Source organism: Heliangelus exortis, unplaced genomic scaffold (genome assembly GCF_036169615.1).
Source record: "Heliangelus exortis unplaced genomic scaffold, bHelExo1.hap1 Scaffold_132, whole genome shotgun sequence".
NCBI lineage: Eukaryota > Metazoa > Chordata > Aves > Apodiformes > Trochilidae > Heliangelus > Heliangelus exortis.
In genome coordinates this window covers 239,516-262,756 of record NW_027285951.1, presented here as the reverse complement: position 1 = coordinate 262,756, position 23,241 = coordinate 239,516, and the positions used below count along the sequence as shown (strand labels likewise).

Sequence of the window (23,241 nt, the reverse complement as noted above, 5' to 3'; positions counted from 1 at the left end):
AGCCTCCATCCCTGGGAGATTCCCTGCCCTGTGCAGAACCCGTCCCAGACATCTCCCTGCCCCCACGCAGCCCCCGTGGCCCCACGGGCTCTCCCCGCAGGCCGTGCAGCCTTGGGGCCAGCAGCTCTGCCACCCCCATGCCCACCCCCCATGGCCTCTCCTCCTTCCCCAGGACTGAGCAGAGGTCCCTGAGCCGGCCCCGGCTGGCCTGGGTGGAGGATGAGGTGGAAGAGAGCGGTCTCCCCATCTTAAAGAAGAGGGCCCAGCTGCTGGAGACAGGTGAGTGAGTGAGTGAGTGAGTGAGTGAGTGAGTGAGTGAGGGAGTGAGTGAGGGGCCTTTGGCTGCTTTGCTGCTTTGCTGTGCTCCTGCATGGCAGTGGCTGCTGGGCACATCCCCAGCCTGATCCCTGCCAGTCCCCTCTTTGGGTTCGCCCGCCCAGAGCTGGCTCTGTCCTCGGGAGCTGGCACGGGGCTGGGTGCTGGGTAGGGCCCTTCAGTTAGTCCTGCCAGCACCTTCAGCTCCCCCTCCTCCCTTGCTTTGTTAGATTCCAATCCTGATGCCACCACCCTTTGGTATTCAGCTGCAAAGGGCCAGAAGATGGGTGCGGATGCTCTAGAAGAGTTAGGAGAGGTACCTACAGAGACTGTCACCTGCCTTGTGCCTGCTCCAGCATATGTTCTGCTGGAGTTATGCTCCCCATAACCTTCTCTTGTTGCAGGAGCAGGACAAGGAGCGTCTGAGAGATCTGATAGCCACCTTTTGCCCCTCCAGCCTCAAGAGTCTGCAGGATGTCTTGCAGGTCTGGCATTTCCAGAGCAGGTCACAGTTTCCCCCGTGCAAACCCCCCAGGGAGGTTTCTCCCCCGAAGCCCTCTGCACCCTGAGGGGTACAGAGGCATAGAAAGGAGCAGAGGCTGCAGTGGGAAGGGGCTCTGGCCACCTCCTGGCCATGGCAGATTGGTGTGGGGATTCTTCCCTGAGGCTGGGAGGGAGAGCCAGGCTTTGCTGCTGTTCCCAGGAAGCTGTGGCAATCAGTCCCAGGGTAAGGAGCCTCAGGTCCAGACAAGCTCCAGTTCCCCTGACACCCTTTCCCACTGTCCTGGATACTCTGTGGGTATCTCTGGTCTCAGTCCTTGTGTTGGCACCTCCACTCCCTGGACTGAAAGGACAATGGGCAAAATCTTCCAGCTGCAGCCTGAGAGGGAGGGAGGGAGGGAGAGAGGGAGAGAGGGAGGGGAGAGAGCTGGCCCAAGCTCTGGGCTGCATCTTTGGGACTGGAGCACCAGGACCTGGCCAGGGAGCCTGGGCCTTGTGCTGCTGGGAGGGGCCCCTCCCTCCCTGTGTGTGGCATCTGAGGGGATGGTTGCAGCCCAGTGGCAGCAGCATCCTCCCCTCTGTTCCCTCCAGGCAGAAACACTCTTGAGGTGCATCCACAGAAAAGTGGAGGAGGTGTGCACAGAAGCAGGGCAGTTTGTCCTGAGATCAGTGCTCGGGCTGCTGAGCGAGTGCTGCCCCGAGGCAACAGTTAGGAGCCTGCTGAGGATCAGTCCCTCCTGTGACAAGTATGAGCCCCAAGAGCCCTGGGGACTTGCTCCGTAGCCCAGGCACAGCACAGTGGCCAAGGCAGCCCTGCTAACAGAGTGTTCTGGCTTGCAGCGCTGCGCTGGCCATGTGGGAGATGCTGCTGTCCCTGCCCAGCACTGCTGAGACAGTCCTTGACAGGCTGCTGGGTGTGATCCAGGGCTGGAGACCAAACTGTGCTATCCCATCTGTGAGTGAGCAGAGCAGGCCTTGCTCACCTTCAGGGCTGTTGATGGCTCCCCAGGAAAAGAGACACAGCCCCTCCTGCCTGCCCCCAACAGCCCCCTCCTGCAGCACTTGTGGACACAGCCCCTGGGGGCCAGCAGGGACCTGCCCTGCACCAACCCCCCTGTTCCAGCCCCCCAAGGCTGCCCCGTGAGCTCCCCAAGGACAAATATGCCCCAGCAGCTTCCTTGCACTGAGAGCTGTCCCTGTGTCTTTCTGCAGGCAAGCCAGGTCCTGTACAGGCTCAGCCAGCGGCCCCGCTGTCAGAGGATCCTGGAAGGGCTCTTCCCCAGGCTCCTCATGACCCTGCTCTACAAACTTTCCCTGGCTGCAGTGATCCTGGAGCAGAAGCAGCCTGGGGCTGATCAACCCGGCCCTTTGGGGTGCGCCATCCCCTTCCCCTGCCATTCCCCTGGGCCCTGGGCCAGGGCCCCTGCTCTGTGTGTAACTGGACCTTGCTCTGCACACAGGTTGGCAGTGGAGGGCATTAAAGTTCTGCTGCACGCTGCTGGCTGTGAAGGGCATGTCCAGAACATCCAGAAGCAGGGCGGCTGGGACATGATGCTGCAAGCAGAGACCCTGGAGAGAGGAGTCAGATTGCTGGCCAGGTGAGAGCCCTTTGTAGCCAGCAGTGCCTCGGCAGCCCCATCCCCGGGGGCAGAGAAGTCCCCAGGCACCCAGGCCCCGGGCTGCAGCTGCAGCGCTGGCCAGGGAGCGATGCGAGTGGCGAGGGGTGCTCCTTGCCTGGGGAGAGAGCAGGGCGCTGTCAGCAAGTGGTGTGGAGGCTGTGGCTGGGGGCAAAGGCGTGTCCTGGCCTGGGCTGTCCTGGCTGGGCTGGGCAGGGCAATCCCAGCAAGGCTTTGCCTGCCCTGCTCACTGCCAGCACTGCTTTTCTTGCCCTGCCCTGCCCTGCCCAGAGAGATGAGGAAGAGCCCGGCTGAGCAGCAAGCCTTCCTGTTCCAGCACGTGAAGGAGATTCTTGCTCAGAGGAGGGAATGGCAGATGAACTATGCCATGACTTTCTATAGTGAGGTAAGCCTGGTGGGAAGCAGTGCCTCTGCCAGATGCTCCTGAAGCCGTCCCTCTGGCACAGGCGGCTGCCGCTGGGTGGGATGACAGTCCCTGGAGCTGGGACAGAGGGCTCTGCTGCCAGTCAGTCCCTGGGCCCTCCATCCAGCCCTCCCTGCTGGGGCAGTGCTCAGCACCCCCATGTGTCCACAGGCAGGGCTGCCCCCCGGAGGGGCTGCCCCCCCCCCGAGCTGGCAGCGTAACCAGGAGCTGCAGAGTGCCAGGGTCCCGCAGCTCTGCCCGTCTCTCACCGCTGTTGTTCTTTCAGCTGCTGGGCTGCCAGGGCCTGGGAAAGGATTGGAGTGACCTGTGCATCCTCCACGCCTACCTGAGGCATGGCAGTCAGACAATCCGTCTGCGGGCACTCGAGGGCTTGGTGGCACTGTCAGGAGATCCGCAGATGGTGAGCGAGGCGGAGTCAGGCGGAGCCGCCTTGGCAGCCTGGGGCTGGGGCAGGGGTAACGCGCTGGCTTGGGCCTGGCTGAGAGGAAGGAGGTGGCTGTCAGCAGAGAGAGGGGTGGCTGAGCAGGGGCCACAGAGCCTTTGCTGTCCTGCTCTCTCCTTCATCCCCATCGGCATGCGCAGCGCCTGCCGGGAAGCCGGGGGGGAGGCTGGTGCTCAGCACACGGGGCGTTTGTGCCAGGCTGCTCCTCCACTGCTCCACCCTCACAGAAATTCTCTGTTTCCTCCAGGCAAGAGAAATGCGGGGCAGATCTCTGCTGGACAGGATCCTGAGGTGCCTGAAGGATCCATCCACAGACATCAGGATGGAGGCCTTGCTCTTCTTCCAGACCATGATGGGTCAGCTGAAGAGGAAAGAGGCCAGCCCCATCGCTCTGCTGCTGGCACAGAAGCTCCCACCCCTCTTTGGTGATGTAAGGCTGCTGTGGGACCTGATCCCGCAGAGGGGCAAGGGACAAGGACAGCTGCCCTCCAGCCCAGCCCCACGGGCAGCACTTGGGCAGGGCTGCTGCCCTCCTCACGGCCCTGGGCTCTGCTGGGAGGGCTCTGCTGGGCTCTGCACCCAGCATGGCTTCTCCTTGGCCTCGGCCTCTAGATAGGTGCCCCGAGCCCAGCAACCCCAGAGCACCTCCCCTCACGCTGACCACGTTAATGCTTTTGGTCACCGTGGCTGGGGAGAGGCTGTTGTGCAGTCACACTGTCTTCTTTCCTCCCAGGAGTCCAGCCAGGTGCAAGAGCTCTCCCTCAGCCTCTTTGGGGACACGATGAAGGCTGTGGTGAGCAGAGACAAGGCAGAGATGAAGGAGGCGATATGCGGGGTCGTGGTCTCGCTCTTCCTGCACATGAATGCTGAGAGCAGGAGTGTGGCTGAGGTAGAGAGTTGAAAGCTGAGCACCTGCTTTGCCCTTCCTTCCCTTTGCCCCAGCCCTGGCAGCAGCAGCTCAGCAGCTCTTGCCCATTTCTCTTGTGCTGGCTGTGAGAGTGCCATAACTGAGGTGGTGGCTGCCCCGTGTCCCTGCCTCGGGCGTTGAAGCCCGGGCGTTCAGGCTCTGTCCCCAGCTGCCTCTTCCCAGAAGTAGCTGGGGACAGTTTGCAGCCTTGCCCAGAGGAGGGGGACGACAGGTCTCCTGCTCTGAGCTGTGGTGCCAGCTCCCACCTGCTGCTGTTTTGCAGGCCTCTGGCAAAACCCTCCTCATCTGTGCCAAGTTCCTGGGCTGGAGGAAGCTCAAGAGGGTGATCAAGAAGGGGAAGAACTGGATGATTGGAGAGACTTTGGTGAGGACAAGCCCCAGGTGCCAGGGCCTGGACTGGGCAGGGGATGGATGCTCCATGTGCCCAGGGTGTGGATGTGCAGCTGTCCTGGCTGTCCCTGATCCAGAGCAGAATGCACAGCTTGGAGCTCAGTCCCCCTTCTTTCCCCTTTCCCCAAGGCACAGCCAGGGCTTCTTCTGCAGGCCCCTCTTCCCCCCAGCCCCTGGCTGCTGCAGGAGCCCCCAGCCCACCTGGGCCCTGGCAGCAGCACGGAGGGGTCACAGTGCCCCCAGACCCCCTCTGAGAGCCTGTGGCTCTGGCTGCACCTCAGCCCCCCGGGGCTCCTGGCTGGCAGAAAGGAATGGCCTGGGGGGGAAGGGGTGGGATGGGCAGAGGGACTGCTCTGGCAGATGGGGAATGGTCTGTGCCAGCCCCATGACGTGACCTCGGGCACTCTCCAGCTGAAGCAGGACAGGAGCAGGGTGGAAGACTACGTGTGCTTCAGCCTGCACTACCTGTGGGACTCTCAGGCCGGCGTGAGAATGGAGGCCATCAGGTTCATAGGTGAGCCACAGCCCCTGGGGACCCTCTTCTGGCAGCCCGGCCCCAGCCCCCGGCACTGCCCTGGCACCAGGAGCAGCCCTGTGGCTGTCCTGGGCAGGGCCCTGGCCTCCCGCTGCCCCCCCTGCCCTGCCCTGCCCTGCCCTGCCCTGCCCAGGCCTCAGTGGCCTTGGTGGCCGCCTGGCTCAGTGTCAGCAGCGCCCTCGGGGACTTGCCCGGGGCCATCCCCGCAGAGTGCTGGGCAGGAGGGCGTGCGGCCGAGCTGGCCGGGCCGGGGGCTGTGCTGCCGCAGTGCTGGGGAGGGGGAGGTCTGACGGGAGCTCTGTGCACAGGGACTGCTGTGCGGCACCTGGGGAGGAATCGATCCAAACAGACACTGGAGGTTGTGTGGGATGGTGAGTAGGGTCAGAGGGTGCTGGTGGGGCAGGGGAGAGAGCCTGGGCAGGGTGCTGCCATTCCTGGCTCCGCTGCTGCGGGGAAAGGAGGGAGGGAGAAGCTGTGACTGTCCCATCCCTGGAAGTGTTCATGGCCAGGCTGGCTGTGGCTTGGAGCTCCCCGGCCAAGTGGGAGGTGTCCCTGCCCGAGGTGGGGGGTTGGGAATAGGCGATCCTTAAGAAGATCCCTTCCAGCCCAACCCAGTCTGGGAGCCTGGGATTCCTGAGCAGCAGCTTCCAGCTGCTCCCTTGGTCCCAGCTGCTCCTCCTAGTCAGGTAAAGAGAGGGATGGGCTTGCACAGAAGGGGCTGTGCAGACAGCAGGGTTTCACCACTGCTCGCTTTCTTTCTGTTGCAGCCGTCAATAGCTTGGAGTATGACCCTGATCCCTCAGTCAGGTCCTTAGCAGCTCAGACCTTGCACATCCTGCAGAGTGTGAGGGAGCCGAAGAGATCAAGATGGTCCTTCCCAGGCCTGTGCTTCTGCTGATGATGAGATGGGTCAAGGACAATCTTGCTGCCCCCATCAGGAGATGGTACTTTCACCACCGCCCCGTCACGGCTGCTGTTCCCTCATGTGCACCCCCGGGCTGTGCCCGACTGTCCCTGTCCAAACGAGTGCCCCCAGAACTCTCCTGTGCCCTGGCTCTCCCAGTTAAACCTCCCTAATGTCATCCCAGCAGGAGGAAGTGGCTGCACTGGGCCGAAGGTCCTGGTGGGAAGATGGCCTTGAGAAATTGTCCCTGACCTAAGGGCTCCTGGTGCAGATGGCAGCGTGGGAACAAAGATGGAAGCAGCAGCCCCGTGCCATGACCTCCTTTGCACAGGCAGCACCCAGAGCCTGCAGAGCACACAGCATTTGTCCTGGCCTCTCCTGCTACCTGCACATCAGCTGAGCCCTGTGAGTGCCCTGGCCCCAGCTTGTTGGACAGCCAGGTTCCCCTTCTTTAGGTTGGTGATGCCAGGAGGCAGAGGGCAGAAGGGAGTCAGGGTTTACCTCAGCAAAAAGCTCTTTTAAACCCTAGCACTGCTTTGTCTTCAGGGCTTTGTTTGGCAGCTGCAGGAAGAAGGCAGAGTGTAAAATGGAGGGTGTTTCACCTGAAATGATGAGCCTGGTCACCAAGCACAGCTACACCAGGGCAGTCCTGGGCACAGCTGAGGATGATGATGAGGAACGTTTGCTCCTCGCAGCAGTTCCTGCTCAGTGTCATGGGCATCATCAGCTGGTGCTGAGTTCTTCCAGCCCACCTACAGGTGAGGAATTGCATCAGCACCCGGAGACTCCCAACTGATTCCAGCTCTCCCAAGCTGTGAGAAGCAGCTGCTGCATTCCTCTTCTGTCACTTCCAGGAGGTCACCAGGGTGTCTGCAGAGTTTTTGAACTCTCCCACAGAGACCTAGAGCAGCTGGATTCAGACACCCAAACAAGATACCCTGTTGGAGGCTGTTTGGCAATGGATCCATCACCAGCTGCCCAAGAGGCTACAGGAGGTTCCAGCCTTGCTGGGCAGGGTCAGCGTCACCGGGTGGGCCCAGGTGGCTTGGGACAGCTGGGCAGGGCAGAGCTGAGCCAGAGCTGCTTTCCTTGTCTCATCAGAGCAGCAGGAGGTGCAGCCTCCTGGCCTCTGGGACAGCTCCCAACAGGTCAAAAAGGTCCCCAAATAAAATGTGGTGTTGGGAAAGTACAGCATGTGGTGAAATCTGTTGGATGGGACCTGGGCTCTGATCCTGGGACCGATCCTGGGCTCAAGGCATCACAGAATCCTAGGAGTTCTCCAGGCTCCATTTTCTCACCTCTCCTGTGATTGTAGAGGCAGAACACTGTGTATCCCTGCAGTGTCCCAGTCAGGCTGCTCAGTGGCAGCTTCCCTCAGAGACTTTGGGGAAAAAACAGAGCTGTCTGTGGTTTGAGGATTCTCATGCAGATTGAGTCTGAGCAGTGCTGTGGAGCTCCAGCTTTGTGTGCAGTTCTGGGTGGTGCCCTGCAGAGGAAGAAGAGTGTAATGGCTGAGGATGAATTTGTATTCCTAACCAGTAAAATTCAGGAAAAGAATTGAACCGAGTAAGAAGTGAATGTGGGGCTAAGCAGAGCAGTTGAGACATGGAATTTTTCCACTGAAACAGTGTGAACAAAACAAGGCCCTAGCGAGACTAACTTCTGTCTCAGAGATAATTAAAAGCGTAGGTCCTGTTCTTAAAACAAGACACTGCCAAGGCTAACTGAAATTATTAGTTAATAATAATTATTAGGAAATAATGTTATTAGGAAATAACTCCTGTCTCTCAGCAAAAATAATTCGTTGTCAAACCAACCTGCTTACCAAATGGTCCTGCACTACATGGTCCCCTCCAGGCTCCATAACCTAGTGGAGATTTTGGACATTAATTAACTGTGCCAGCTCTAGAGCAGAGCTGCCATGAAGCCTCTTTTAGAATGAGGCTCTGAAACTTGCACTAGCTTGACTGACTCTGTTCACGAACCAAGCTCGCGCCCACGGCGAGACTCCTCTCACGCAACAGAAAGGGGAGAGGGGAAAGGGGAAAGGGAAAAGGGGAAAGGGGAGGGGGAGGAAGACAACTACGCTTCAAAAAAACCACCAGGGAAAGGCAGCAGGGCTGTCATCCATCCAAGAGACTAAGAACATTTATTCAGACCGACAGAAACATAATTTCATGTCTTCTGATCTATCACAAGTTCTGGAATAAGCTCCCAAAGATGTAGTTTAAAGTTCATCAGTGTCTGGGGAGCAAAGAGACAAGATTCCTGCTGTTACTTTTACAGGAGAGAGGGGCAAAGAGGTCACTGTCAGAACATGATGGCTACGAAACCAGAGCTGAACACTCCCTGTGATTAAAAGCAGACAGCAACAGAAGGAAATGGTCTCAGGGGCTTCCTGCAAAGCTGTGACTTTGGAGGAATAATTACAAAAGAGGTGCAATTCCCCCTTGGACATCACAGAACATGTTTCATGCCATGGATGACAAACATTCAACTCCTCTGCCTGAACACTACTGAGTGATTTTTCCCTAAAAAAAAGGATAACTTGATAACTTTTGTCACCCATTATCCTCTTCTTGCCAATTTAAAAAAAAAAAAAAAAAAAAAAGACTGCAACAGAGGAGCTACAAACACAAGCAATGAGTAAGGGACAGCAAAACCCAAGAAACACTGACACTGACACTCACCCTCCCACTCCTTTCAGGCACTCTCTGGACTCCTTCACTTGCTCCCCCCCTTGAAAATAGGAATTAAAAAGTTCATCCTTCTCCTAAAGGGACGTCACAGCCCCCTTGTATATCCATAGGTATATCTATATTCAGGCAGGGTAAGTTCCAGAAGCAATCAGAATTGGCAGCATGCTGATGGATGGAGTTAAACCCAGTGGTGGTCCCAGGGTGGTCCCCAGGGCTCTGCACCAGTTCTCTTCAACATCTTTATCAGTGGACGAGGGGATTGGGTGCAAATGACACCAAATTGGGTGGGAGGCTTGATCTGATGAGGGCAGGAAAGCTCTGCTAGAGGGACCTGGGCTGTAGGAGATTCAACAAGGGCCAGGAAGAATATTTTCCCCAAAAGGGTTGTCGGGCACTGGAACCAGGGGCTGAGTCACAATTTCTACAGAGACTTCAGAGATGTGGGGATGTGGTGCTGAGGGACAGCATTGGGCTTAGCAGGGCTGAGGGAACACTTGGACTTTATTTCAAAGATCTTTTCTAACCAAAAGAGTTCTATGATTCTCTGTTACAAGTGGGGGAAGCACGGCGAGCAGAAAGAAGCCCAAATGCAGCATTATTGCAGACATTATTTCTATATAAATGCAGACATTATTTCTATATTAATGCAGACATTGTTTCTATAGAAACACAGTCCATTATTTCTACTGTCCTTCAGAAATCAGATAAAACTTTCTGGGCCAAACCACATGGAATAAGTGACAGACACCTCAGTCTCTTTTGCAGAGCACTTTACCACATACAAACCTGGGACCGTGTCAAAGACAAAGATACCAAGTGTCCTGGTTTGGGCCAGGAAAAAGGGGATTTTTTTTGTCTTGTACTTTTCCTCTCAGCTCAGTCTCTTGGAAGTACTTGCACTTGCTGAAATTAACAGGAAGTTTCTCAGACACTGTCTGCTTCTAGGACTGGTAAAACTTGATTTTTATAGTTACAGCAGAACCAAGGCCACTGCTCAGCTCTGAGGAACATTTTACCCTCCAAGAGGAATAAAGAGGTCCCACCTGCAGCTCTCCTTTGGGGAGGAACAGACCAGATAGATGCCAGGATTGACCAAACAGAGAATTCCATCCCATACACCTCATACTCAGGATACATTTGAGGGATCACAAGGCTCAAACCACTTCCTGCCCTTCCTGCCTTTCCTGCTTCCCCTTCTTCACCTGTCCCTGTTTCCTTCAGCAGAGGAAAATACGGAAGAGAAAGCTTAGGTTGGTGTCTGAAGTTGACTTTCTGAGGAACAGCCAGATCCTTTAGAAGCCCCAAAACTCAGAAATTAACCCCAAAAGACTCCTAACAGTCTTAAGCACTGCTAATATTGTCTACTTTACCTGTGCTTCTACTTTGTCAGCCTCACATCTAAAGGCCTGTTTCCTTAAGACATTGCAGTTTTCGTGTAACTCCTTGTTTTTCTCTTCCAACAAATAAACTTTCTGCCCAGTATCAGCCTTGAGATTCTTGAAAATGTCATTAAAGCAGTCCTGAGCAACAGTCACTACACTTTCTTGGATGAGCTGCTGCTTCCTGTCTTCCAGTTGCTGGCAAAGTAAGAGGTTTTCCCTCTGCACCTGGGCCAATTGCTCCTACGTGGACAGAGTCATAAAACCCCAGGATCATTAAGGTTGGAAAAAACCTCCAGGATCCTCAAGTCCAACCACCACCACCATGCCCACCAAACCATGCCCCAAATTCCAAGTCGTTTGCTCCACTTGAGCTCTTACAGAAAACTCCAGAGGATGCCTGCCTTAATCCCACTGCAAAAAAAACCTTTTTCAAACACTTCTTAACATGGCCAAACCCACACATGTTTTGCAGAGGCAGAGAGAGCATCAGAAAGGTGACCAAAAGCCAAGGCTTTTTCTCTTAAAAAGAAAAAGCCACCTTTCATCCAACAGATCAGCATGTTACTGAAAAATCTCCCTTTTCACTTGAGTATGCATTTTGCAGGGGAAAAGATGCTTTTGACTGCATTGTTTGACTGCACAGCACAAGAGGAAGAACAATGGCAAAAAAACGGAAGGAAACCAGCTGGAAACAAAGCAGCAAAAGAAAAAATATCCAACATCAGGACAAGGATTTTACACCAGAAGAAGACTGGATCCAGCTTCACTTCAGACTCACTCTTCCTCTTCAGGACTCTCCCTTCCTTATCCACTTACTGGTTTTTTCACCATAGTTCTTAATACAATGTAACAGTTAAGATTCTAATTCAAAAATATTTGGCTTTCCATACCTGCACCACAGAGTTTTCAATGGCATCCCTGAGAACTTCTTCTTCAGCTGCTGCTGCTGCTATCTGGGAGGTACATCCAGAGTGCTCACCTACAGTGAAAAACAGATTTCTATAAGCAGCATGACTCCATACTACTTATTTACACCTAGAGTGCATCTTTAATGGTTGTGAGAAAAGGCTGAGAACAAAAGAAAACATCCTCTAAAATTTGTGAGCTGCTGGAGTGAATCATTTTATCACAATAGCAACTTCACGTGCACCTCTGTGAATTCCTTTCTTCTGGAGCAATTTAATGGAAAAAGGAAAGATTCTGAATTAAAGGCCACAAATACACCACTCCTGTTACTCCAAGGTGAATGATCTCTCACTCAGCCTGTGGAAAATGGGACTTCAGCTTTTCCTGGTGGCCAAGGAACATTTGTAGATAACACCACAGAAGGCACTACAGAGACTGGCATAAATTATCAGTATCAAGATGCTTGGAGGAAGCAAACACTGAGCTCCTATACAAGGAATCTCCACCACTTGGAGATCAACACCTTTTATGTTATAAAACATCGTTTAATAATCATAGAGAAAGAATTGCATCACTATTTCCCAGCTCCTTTCTCACCAGTGATGTCTCTTGAAGCTGCCTTGGGGATTTTAGAGTCACCATTACAAACATGGTGCTTCCCAATCCAGGCAGCTGGAGCTTTTTTCTCTTCACTTTTGCCTCCCTTCTCCTGCTTTACTTCCTCTACAGGTGACTCTTCCCAAAAGAGATCAAGTGGAAGAAGATATAAAAGGGGAAGAAGCAAGCATCTTCTTTGCCTTTCAATGACTACTTGAAAAAGGCTTTTTTATGGAAAAGAAAAAAGGGAAAATCTGTTGAGCTTTCATTTACAAGGTGTTCAGCTTTTCCATGGAAATCTGGAGGAGCAGAAAGGAATTCCTCCTGTCCTCAGTCTCAGCCTTGCTCCTGCACAGCCCCTGAGAAGCCCTTCCCCACTTCAGCCCAGCTTCATTTCTGTCACAGTCAAATTCAGCTACAGTAAAATTCAGCTCTCTAAGTTTCAGAATTTTTACTTGCAAGGAACTCTCAGCATCACCAGACTCACTGCATAAATCAGCCTCTGCAGTTTCCCTACATTTCAAGCATCACAGCAGAAAAATGCATCATCACAAGCTCTTTTCCCTTGTGAATGGAAGAGGAGAACAAGAAGAAGGACATGGCTTGGTCAAAACACATTTTCACCTCCTGCTGCTATACCCCCTCACAACAGTATACCCTAGGGCAGACCATATTACCTGAGCCTTAAAGGGGTAAAAAAAACCCTTTTTTTTGAGACCCCACAAAAAGAGGACCAGCTACGTAAAAAAACAACCAACCAAAACCAAACCAAAAAACCACAACAAAAACAACTGTAGCTGCTTCAGTCTGATTACAGATGACACAATCATTTGATGGAAGTTCCATCAAGGTACACAGAGGAACAGAAAACGTCCCCTGAATTCTTTGAGACCACATCTTTAACACTGTACTTCTAGAGTCCATCCCAGGGAATTTAAAGCAGATGCTCAGAAGCCCATTAGACATGGAGAGACATAAAAATGGACTAAAACCCCTCCCATACAGAAACGGCTGGTACTGACCAGAAGAAAACACTTGAAATGCTGAAAAGAAAACAGGTCCAGGGAAGTGATTCTTCCCCTGTGCTCAGCCCTGGGGAGGCCACACCTTGAGTCCTGTGTCCAGTTCTGGGCCCCACAGTTCAGGAAGGAGATGGAGGTGCTGGAGCAGGTCCAGAGCAGAGCAAGGAGGCTGGGAAGGGATCCAGCACAAGTCCTGTGAGGAAGGGCTGAGGGAGCTGGGGGTGTTCAGCCTGGAGAAGAGGAGGCTCAGGGGAGACCTCATCACTCCCTACAACTCCCTGAAAGGAGGTTGGAGCCAGGGGGGGGAGTGTCTGCTCCTAGGACACTACCAGGAAGACAAGAGGGCATGGACTTAAGCTCTGCCAGGGGAGGTTTAGGTTGGACATTAGGAAAAAATTCTTTACAGGGAGGGTGACCAGACATTGGAATGGGCTGCACAGGGAGGGGGTGGATTCTCCATCCCCGGAGGTTTTTAAAACAAAGGCTGGATGTGGCACTCAGTGCCATGGTCTGGTAACCACAGGGGTAGTGGATCAAGGGTTGGACTTGATGATCTCAGAGATCCTTTCCAACCCAGATGATCCTCTGAGTCTGTGAAATATACCCTTGCAAGAGTGCACACCTCTTTTTAGAGAGAAGTTGCTATTTTGCAGCAGAGAAGAACATCAAGAGATCTATCAGAAGGATTTAACAAGCCACAAAACAGCAACAGTCTTGTACAATGAAGATCACAATCTGAAATTTCCATGCAGCCTGGAGTTCAACTACCTCCCACCCAGTAAACCAATGATGTTGATGACCCTCGATTTCAACCTCCATTAATAAATTAAATTTAGCAAAAGAGACAATCTGTGAGAAACACACCAAAGCATTCTAAAAAAAGGTAGAGCTGGAAGAAGAGCAAGTGGAACTGGCTAGGCACAGCTTAAGTTAAGCCAGTTGTGTCTGCAAGGAAAAAAAGGAGCACTGCCCTTGGCCCATATTGCTGTCTTTCCTAAACGGGCAGGAACTGCTTCAGCTCCATCTTAGGCAACTTCTTCAGTCCAGTGACATCTGCAAGCAAACCTCTGATCAAAGCCAGGCCAAGAGCACTATTTCAAAACTGGATTGTAATGACTGCACCTGAATCATCTGGACCTTGAATGGAATCAAAAGCTAAATACACCACATGTCAATAGCTACTTATGAAACAGAGTTACTCTCACCGGGTATTTTATTGAAAAATTACAATTAAAACTAAGATTCTTTTTTGGATGTGTATGAACTAAAAACCAAGGAAGACACTTCTCTCCCCCATCAACAAAGAGCATTGGAATTTCCTCTGCTGGTTAACAATTTCTGATCAAATTCACCCTACAAAACTTTATAAATCATTACCAATAGATAGCAGAGAGGAAGAACTTCTCCTCAATTTGGGTAACAAAGGCAAGACAAAGGAAAGAGATCAAATATCTGTACAAATAGAAATGCCAGTCCTGGTAGTATAGAAATATACAGACATGGAAAGGAACAGAAACACCAACACACAGTGCTGCCATGCAGTCAGTTTCCATCTTTACATTTACTCAAGTCTGAGCCACAACCAGAGAATATTTACAGTCATTTAGGTGCCCAGATCCAGTGCTCCAAAAATCTACTGGAATATTTCACTATCATCCAACCAGAATATCCAGCACAGTAAAAGCACAACCTAAAAACTCAACAATACCAACCTCCCACTGTAATGTCAACACAGGACCTCTTGCCAGTATCAAATTAAAAGAATAGCAGAACAGCCCAAAACAATCCAACTTCCACTTAAATCAAAGATCAGTGGCTCTACACTTTTGGAGAAATTCTCAGACAGGTTCAGCATGTGGTATTTCTAACACATTAATTTTCAGGCTTTTAAGAAGAAGTGCAGTTTCATGCCCAGTGCTGTGTCAGTAGCAATTGAACTTGTCAATAGCAATTTCAGCTTCCTCTCTGACAGAGAAACTGAGGCAGGCTTTGTCTCTGGCAACACTGAAATGATGGCACTGCAGAAAGCAAAGGCAGAGCTCTGGCTTTGCATCCCCCCTTCCCTTTGGTGCCACCTCAGAAAGGCCACGCTGCAGGAAGCAGCTGCTTTATCACAGCTTAGTGTTGGTGTCACATCCAGACAGGGCTTTAGACAGCTGAGGGAAAAGGACCTGCACAAGTGATCTAAAGAAAAAAATGCCAAAAATAGTGGGGAAACAGCACTTAAATATGTGACAACAAGAAAGAAAAACTGAATTAATGAACTCTTTTCATATTTGCAGCCTCTAGATGCCTTCAAGAATTCCTTCCCTTCCTTCATCTGTAAGAAATGATGTTACTTCAGTCTCTTCAGGTCTCCATTCCAAGCTGTCTACATCTGAGCAATTTACATTTTTTGATACGACCCCAAACTTGGATTCTAGCACACACTTCAGTTCACTATTCCATTTTGGCTGCTTTATTGCTTGTTTTTCTTACCTTGTAGTTTCTGTCACTTTCCTAATTCCATCAATCCCCATGGCCCATGAGATCCTTCCTTTCCCTCTCCTCCTCCACAAAGGAATCTCTTCATCATCACCTTCCTTTTGTAGATCAACACTTCATAATCCAGTCCCAGCTCCATAGATGGGGTAGAAAAATGTCAAGCACCGTTTTCCAGAGGTTCCTCTTGGTGACCTTGAAACAAGGGGTGCTCTCTGTCCACAGCCCATGTTGGATGCCTCTGGATTCACGGGAGCCCTACAAAGATACACAAACAAGTAGGAGCAAAGTAGAATGCATTCTCTCAGCATCCTCATTATGCTGGGCATGCTTATAATTTTAAAAATTATGATTGAAACAATTTTCAGAAAGATTTTTATGGCATAGACTGCTATACTTGTGAGATTGCAACCGTTGTGCAGAGTAATCATGGTGATCAGTGTTCACTTCATTTGAGTAAGAACTGTTCTGAACAGAACAGGACAAACTCTCTCCTGGGTCTAGCCTATCATTTCAAAGTACTGCTGGGTAACTGGCAGTCTCCCTTCTGAAAGTTCAGCCTGGAGTTTAACTCACCGACCCCAGCAGTGTCGTCTGGTGTAAGAAGTGGGAGTTGGGCCCCTCCATCCCTGGGTCCTCTCCTCTTCTGGGTAAACACACACTCATCTTTTTCAAAAGTACACTCTCCAGGACAGTGACCAGGGACAGGTCTAGAAGAAGAGAACATTGTTTAAAACCACAACTATATTAGGCAGATCCATGGAGAAATGACACAAGCAATGGCTTGCATTCCTCCCCTGCTGAAACCACTCATGTCTACCTGGCAATACTGACAGCAGTCACAAGCTTGTAAAAGCTGCCTTCAAACTGAGCGAAGAAATTGGATTTCATTTTCTTCACAGATTTGGGGAATCTGTGCACTACTCTGCCTTACTGACAGCACTCCCTTTCTTTCTTTAATACACCTCCTGCAGTTTCTGATGCTGTCACAGGGTTGTCCCCAAAGTGGGTCCATTCCCTGCTGTGCCACAAGCACACACAGAGTCCAGATCTTTGACTTAATCCCCATTTCTGCACAGAAAGGGGAGCAGGGTGCTGTTCCACAAAGCAAGCTGCATTTCCTGAATCACTTTCAAGTGAGACTTTTAGACCTAAAATGGGGAGAAAGAACTGGCCACCTCTAGGATGTTGTGGAGTCCACAGCCATGCTGCACACTCCTCAGGGTGAGCTGGGGGGGCACCCATCACACCCACATGGGGGATGAGCTGGGCTTCAGCAGGATTGGGTGGTGTCCCCCCTTGCAGCCTCCACCCCGTGACGAGTTGGGCTCTCTTGAAATATTTTGGGAGTCCACCCTCCAGGGTAATTTACATCACCTGGAATGATTTGGGGGTCACCCATCACGTCCCCTGGCCCCCAGGATGGTTTGTGGGTTGCCAATTGCAGCCCAACACCACCAGGATATTTTTGATGTCCCCAGTCAGAGCCTCCAACCCCTGGGATCAGTTGGGGTTTCCAGGGCTGGGGTTGAGTCTCCTCCACTGCAGCCCCCAAACCCCAGGACGAGTTTGGTTCCCCCAGGATGAGGTAGGGGGAGACCAAATCACAGCTCCTCCACCCTCCAGATGAGTCGGGGGGTCCCCAATTCCACCCCCATCCCCCTGGGATAAGTTGGGGTCCCCCCTCCAATCCATGGCCCCCTCCCCCTAGCATGGTCTGCTCACCCCCAGTTTGGGCAGTACTGGGATAACCACCCCCCTCCCATCACCTCCCAGTACAAGCAGGGGGGGGCCCAGGACAGTGGGGAGGGGGGGGGCGATGCTCAGTGATCTTAGAGAGCTTCTGAAACTGTGACAATTCTGTGATTTTTGGTGATCACTGAGATGGTTCCAGTTCTGATGGATAAGATCTCATTTCCAGTAGAAACTCCTCTTGCACTGGGAGCAGCTTTAGGCTTTTTTACCAGTATGGAGGCACTGATGGGGCATCAAGGGTGGGGTGTTGATGGGTCACCCTTCCAGGTGATGGTGGTCAAGCCCCAGGCCCATGCAGCCATTCTCTGCACACAAGTCCCCTGGGGCTGGATGTCTGACACACGTTTAATGAAAGAACACAGCCCCAGAGATTTGGGCTGTTCATCTTCAGATGGGGGAAGGTGTGAGGGTGTGTGAGTGAGGAAGATCTGCTCTCCAATTTCATTTTTGCACCTCAGCAAAAACATTGCAAGATTTACGCTCAAGAAAACAAAGGGTAAGGGATGCAGAAGGCTCCAACCACACATTTCCACTGACTCCCTAGAAATATGCAAGACCACACCATCAGTCACACTGCCCTCCCTGCTGCAGAGGTGTCAGACCAGAAACGATGGTTTCAAGACAGAAAACACAACACAATCCAGCACAACCACAAAACAATCAACCTGAAGATACCAGGTACACAAACCAAGGGCCCCTGATCAAACCCTAAACATGAAAACAAGCTTTCATACTGCACAAGAAAAGACCATTCAGAACACAAGGTAAAAATAACTTCATCCCTGGGACCCAGGCCAACAAACCCAGATTCTGTCAGGAACAAGAACATGCTCACCTAAACTCTGGCATAGCACAACCTTGCAACCCCAGAGCCCCAGCACCTGGAACCAACCCTAGCATCCCATTGCCCCAGCGTATTGGAGCCCAAAGATACCAAAAAATGGAATACAAACTCCCTGGAGATCTCTGCCAGGGCCTTCAGGAGGCCCCGGATCTCAGTGATCACAGCTTTGGAGTGGGAGCTGAACAGAGCCACCAGCACAGCACCAGCATCCATCTTCCCATCACCTGTCACAGCCTGAAAAAGTGCCTGGCTGCAACTGCCCAGGGCTGAAAGGCTGAGGCACTCAGAGATGTTGAACCAGCCAGACATGAGCACGGGGCTGCAGCTCATTTCTCTTGCAGAAGCACCAGGCAGATGACCTCATCCTCCTTGAGACCCCCCCCAAGGCAGCTGTACCCATGCTGGGGAGGCTGGATACAGCCTTTGCTCCATGGGGAGAGGCTTCCTGGGAGCAGAACCTCTCATGGGGGCACTGGGAAAGCCTCGACAGCCCTGGATGCCTGGGAAACATCTCTCTGCTGCTCCATCTCTCACCAAAACCAGGGCCAGAGCAAGGCTGCTCTGGTGGCCTCCAAGAGAACCATCTCACCTGGGACCTGGGCTGCCCGGTGGCCACTGGACACCTTTCCCCTCGGGCAGATCTCAGTGTTGCTCTGCAAACATCTCTTACCTCCCAGGGGGATGCTCTCCAGCACGTGCCACAGCTCTGCTCAGTCACCTTGGGGACAAAGAGCAGAGGGGAGGGGTTGCATTTGCTTTGCTCCCATTCAGTCCCAGAGTGCCCCAGGAGAGCCCTGACACCCCCAAATCAGCCCTGGGACATGGACACCACAGCCAAGCTGTCGCCAGGGCTCAGGAGGGCTGTGGGGAGCAGGCAGGACATTTGGGGTGCCCCCAGTGCTGGCAGACAGCAGAGATGGAGACCCCAGGGGGAAGCCCAGGCTGCTGGGGCCTGGCCCAGCTGCTCATCACTGCTCTTCTGGGGCTCTGACCAGCTCCCTGCCCCCAGCTCTTCATCCCTCCCTCTCTCTCCTTTGCCTATCACAACTTTGGGCTTTCTGTCTCCCTCTCAACACTTCCCAATTCCTCCCTCCCTGCTCTCAGAGCCATTGCTCTTTCTCTCTCTCTCTCTCTCTCTCCACAGCTTTCTCTCCCTCTCCTCTCCTGGCCTTATTGTCCCTCTCTCTCCTGCAGCCTCTCCCCCTTCCTGCCTCTCTCTCCCTCCCCTCTCCCTTCCTCTCCCCTCGCCCTTTCCCCTCTCTCCTGCTCCCTCTCCCACCCCTCTGTCACTCCCCTCTCCTGGGGCTTTTTCTGTCTCTCTCAGGCCCCTGGCCTGCCCCTGGCCCGCTCTCTCTCCATCCCCCCCCTCTCCTCCTTCCCCCCCTTCTCCTCTCCCCCCCCTCTCTTTGCCCCCTCCCCCTCCATCTCTTTCCCGCTCCTCACCACTCTTTTTCCTGCCTTCTCTCCCTGCCCAGATCCCCTTCCTCCTGCTCCCCCTCCCAGCTGGGCGGGGGCCGGGGCAGCCCCGGGGTCGGGCGGGCTCAGGCAGCAGGAGAGGAGGAGCGCCCCGGGGCATGCTGGGAGCTGTAGTCCCGGGGCATGCTGGGAGCTGTAGTCCCGGGGCATGCAGGGGGCTGCCCGGCGGCCATCTTGGTTCCCGGGCCATGCTGGCAGCTGCCGTTTCCCCACACTCCCCATCCCGCAGCCGGGGAAAAACTCCAGGAGGGCGGCGGGGATGAGCCAGCAGCTCCTAAAAGCCCTCAAACTGAAGGAGGAAGCATGCAGAGGGGGGAGGGAAGCAAGGGCAGGTACCCTGGGAGTGTAATGTATGTTCATGAATTTATATTCCTAACCAGTAAAATTCAGGAAAAGAATTAAACTGAGTAAAAAGTGAATGTGGGGCTAAGCAGAGCAGTTGAGACATGGAATTTTCCCACTGAAACAGTGTGAACAAATAAGGGCCCTAACGAGACTATCTGAACTTCTATCTTGGAGATAATTAAAAGTGTAGGTCCTGTTCTTAAAATAAGACACTGCCAAGGCTAATGAGGCACCAAAGGATTGTGAACATCTGCACAAGAAGAACATAACGACGTCACAACCAGCAGATAAGAGGAAAGTTATGGCTAGGGTCTGATATCTCCCTGTAACAATAGAATGAAGTCAGCGAAATCAAGAATGGTAAAAAGTTCAAGCCTGAGGAAGAGCTCTTACTTCATCCAAAGACCTCCTGACGACCCCCGGATATCTCCCCAAAAGAAGACTCCACCCAGACTCCAACCACGCTCTGACCACACTCTGCCAATCGTCAATATTAAAATGGCACGACGTAATGCTATGAATATGTATGTAAACCCCCCTCATTTTGAAGATGCATAGAATTGTAATCAATAAAAGGTAATTCCAGAGCTTTAGGTGCGTGCGTATGAAACGGATACTCCCCATGAAACCAGTGCTGTTTTCCTTATTGCAATTTTATCAGTTAAATAATTAAATTATTAACAGAATATTGGTCATTTTAAACATCTACCCTGCTTTGGGGTTTTTTAGTTTGGGGTTTTTTTTGATTGTTTGTTTGGTTGTTTTTTTCTCCCCCCCTGCATTCAAAGCAGATTTTATGGAGAATTTCACTGGGGATTCCCCCTTCTCCTTGTTCCTAACCGAGGGTCTCTATCCTGCTCCGTTTTTTTTGTTTTTTTTTTCTCTCTTGCATTCAAAGCAGATTTTATGGAGAATTTCACTGGGGATTCTCCCCTCTCCTTGTTCCTAAGCGAGAGTTTCTATCCTGCTCCGTTTTTTTTTTATTTTTTTTTTTTTTCTCCCTTTCTACTCAAAGCAGATTTTATGGAGAATTTCACTAAGGATTCCCCCCTCTCCTTGTTCCTAAGCGAGGGTTTCTATCCTGCTCCGTTTTTTGTTTGTTTGTTTGTTTGTTTGTTTTTCTATCCCCTTGCATTCAAAGCAGGCTTCTTGGAGAATTTCACTGGGGATTCCCCCCCCTCTCCTTGTTCATAACCGAGGGTCTCTATCCTGCTTTTTTTTTTTTTTTTTTTTCCCCCTGCATTCTTCCTGGCAATTAACCCCCCCACCCTACTTCCAGGAGCTTTCCCAACCACACGAGAAAAGCTTCAGCTTGTTTAGGAAAAACAAATAAAATTGGGGTGAGGGTGCTGGTAGTTGGGGAGGTGTCCTCTGGGTTTTGGGGGGGTAGAATTGATCAAGGTCCCTGGAATGTCGGGGTCCTTGGAACTGAGGAGGGGTCCCTGGAGTTTTCGGGGTCCCCTTAAAATTGAGGGGGTGTCTGGAATTTAGGGGTCGTAGTAAATGAGGGGAGGTGCTGGAATTTGGAGGGGTCCTTTAAAGTTGATGTGGGGGCTTTGTAATGAGGGAGCATCCCTTTAATTGAGGAGGGGTCCCCTAGAATTTGAGGGGTGGCTGGAATTGATGGGGGCCCTGGAATAGGAAAAGGGTCACCTAAATTTGACGGGTCCCTGGAATCGAGGAGAGGTGCCTGGAATTGGGGCAGTGCCTGGAATTGAGGGGGAAATGACCATGGAATTTTTGGGGGGGTGGAGGGGGGGGCTGGAATGAGTGGGGTCCCTAAACTTGAAGCGGGGGCTGGAATTTATAGGGGAATTGGGAGCGTTCTTGGAATTGGGAAGGTGTCCCTGAACTCAGGGCCCCTCCCCCTATAGCCAATAGCATGCAACCAGTGACGTGATGGAAGTGACGTGCTGAAGCCCCAGGTACGTCTATATAAACCTGGTCACACTTCAACAAATCCTCTTTGCTGCTCGTCCCACCTTGGCATCTGTTACTTAGGAACCGCGTGCCACTCCAGAACCGGGTTGAGCCTTTAAACAAAGGCAACAGAGGTTGGAGCCAAGTGGGGGTTGGTCTCTTTTCCCAGACGACTCTCAACAAGACAAGAGGGCATGGTCTTAAGTTGTGCCAGGGGAAGTTTAGGTTAGATATTGGAAAGAATTTCTTTACGGAGAGGGTGATCAGACATTGGAATGGGCTGCCCAGGGAAGTAGTGGACTCTCCGTCCCTGGAGATCTTGAAAAAGAGCCTGGATGTGGCACTGAGTGCCATGGGCTGGGAACCACGGGGGGAGTGGATCAAGGGTTGGACTTGATGATCTCTGAGGTCCCTTCCAACCCAGCCAACTCTAGGATTCTAGGATTCTATGTACCTTGGAGGCTTTTTTAGGGTAGAGGGACTGTGGATGTCTTGTTTCTTGTTCCCCTAAGCCTTGTAGTTACACAAAGAACAGTTGTATTTCATTCTAACGAATCCGTATGTTTGCATATTTCACATTGTTGGAGGCAGATAAATTATTAGTACTCTCAAAGTTGGGTTAGCAAACACTTCATAGTTATTTACCATGAATTGCCAAGCACACATATATTACACCGGCTGTAGTCAGGGCCTGGGGCTGTGCCTGCCTGGCTGCCTGTCCTGCTGACAGCCCTGGAGTCAGGGTGTGTGTCCCGAGGCGTGGAGCCCTGTGTCCCCAGGCAGCCCCAGCTCCCCGTGAGCAGGGCTGTGCAGCCTCTTTGCCCGCTGCTTTGCACAGCCAGCTCCATTTGCCCAGCTGTGCCTGGGCCGGTGCCTGGAGCAGTGATTTAGTGAGAAAAGCTGCGCTGGGGGGCTTGGGGGATCTTGGCTTGGAGAGGAATAGAGGGCTGGTGTGGAGAGCTTCAAAGGGGGAGAGCAGCCTGGTGGAGGAGCGGGGACTTGCGGGTGCTGATTGTGTCCTCTTGCCTTTGCAGCAGGAGGTGCTGGAGAAGAAAGTGGTGTGTGGAAGAAAGCAGAGCAGAAGAGTGAGCAGAGGAGGCTTGGAGGAGTGAAGTGGAGGTAGGAGGCCCCATGGGCAAAGGGACCTGACTGTCACCCCAGAGCATTGCCAGCACCTTTGCTGCCCTGGCCAGCTTTGTGCTGGGTGAGCTCCCTGTAAGCAGGACTGGGGGCTTGGGCCTCTGGCTGTTTTGCCTCTGGTGAAGCTGCCCAGAGAACAGGGGCAAACCTGTAAGGAGGGCAAGAAACACTGTGTTTGGAGGGTGGAAATGGAAGGGTTATTATTTAGAGAGGAGGGCAGGGTTTCTCTTGGGTGCAGGTTAGAGCCTGGAGCTTCACTGGGCTCCTTTGATCTCCAAGAGTGTCCTGGTCTGAGAGGAGCAGGAGAAAAAGGTGCCTGGGACAGGGCAGTGTCAGGTGCTGATGTGGCAGTGAGAATGGGGAGCAGCTGTGCCCCTGGGGTGGAGAGGAAGGTTCAGGTGACCCAAGTGGGCTTCCCATGGTGCTCTGTCTGAAATGGGTCTGAAAAGAATCCCCTGGTGGCTTTTCTGGCTGGTGTGTTGGCTGGGCTGGGGCCTGTTTGTTTTGTGCTGCATGCTGTGCTGCTGCTGCTGCTGCTGTTTCTTGTTTCTGTGCTGTAGAAGAGCAGAGTTCATGGAGACAGGTTGTCTTCTGCCTT

At 52.4% G+C, this 23,241-nt stretch overlaps 1 protein-coding gene across 1 annotated transcript; it reads left to right on the top strand.

Annotated features, from left to right (window-relative positions):
• Positions 1-2,727: 2,727 nt before the first annotated feature.
• LOC139790713 (uncharacterized) lies at positions 2,728-6,070 on the top strand. Its single transcript, XM_071732580.1, has 7 exons — positions 2,728-2,838; positions 3,143-3,277; positions 3,567-3,749; positions 4,053-4,208; positions 4,510-4,611; positions 5,049-5,382; positions 5,940-6,070. The coding sequence occupies exons 1-7, from the start codon at positions 2,728-2,730 to the stop codon at positions 6,068-6,070; spliced, it is 1,152 nt and encodes a 383-aa protein (XP_071588681.1).
• The last annotated feature ends 17,171 nt before the right edge of the window (positions 6,071-23,241 follow it).

What these genes read in the sequence shown, in the direction of transcription:
- LOC139790713 (XM_071732580.1), top strand. Translation starts at nt 2,728, where the DNA reads ATGAGGAAGAGCCCGGCTGAGCAGCAAGCCTTCCTGTTCCAGCACGTG. An exon ending in CCATGACTTTCTATAGTGAG is followed by an intron (nt 2,839 to 3,142) that starts GTAAGCCTGGTG and finishes TTGTTCTTTCAG; the next exon opens with CTGCTGGGCTGCCAGGGCCT. An exon ending in TGTCAGGAGATCCGCAGATG is followed by an intron (nt 3,278 to 3,566) that starts GTGAGCGAGGCG and finishes TGTTTCCTCCAG; the next exon opens with GCAAGAGAAATGCGGGGCAG.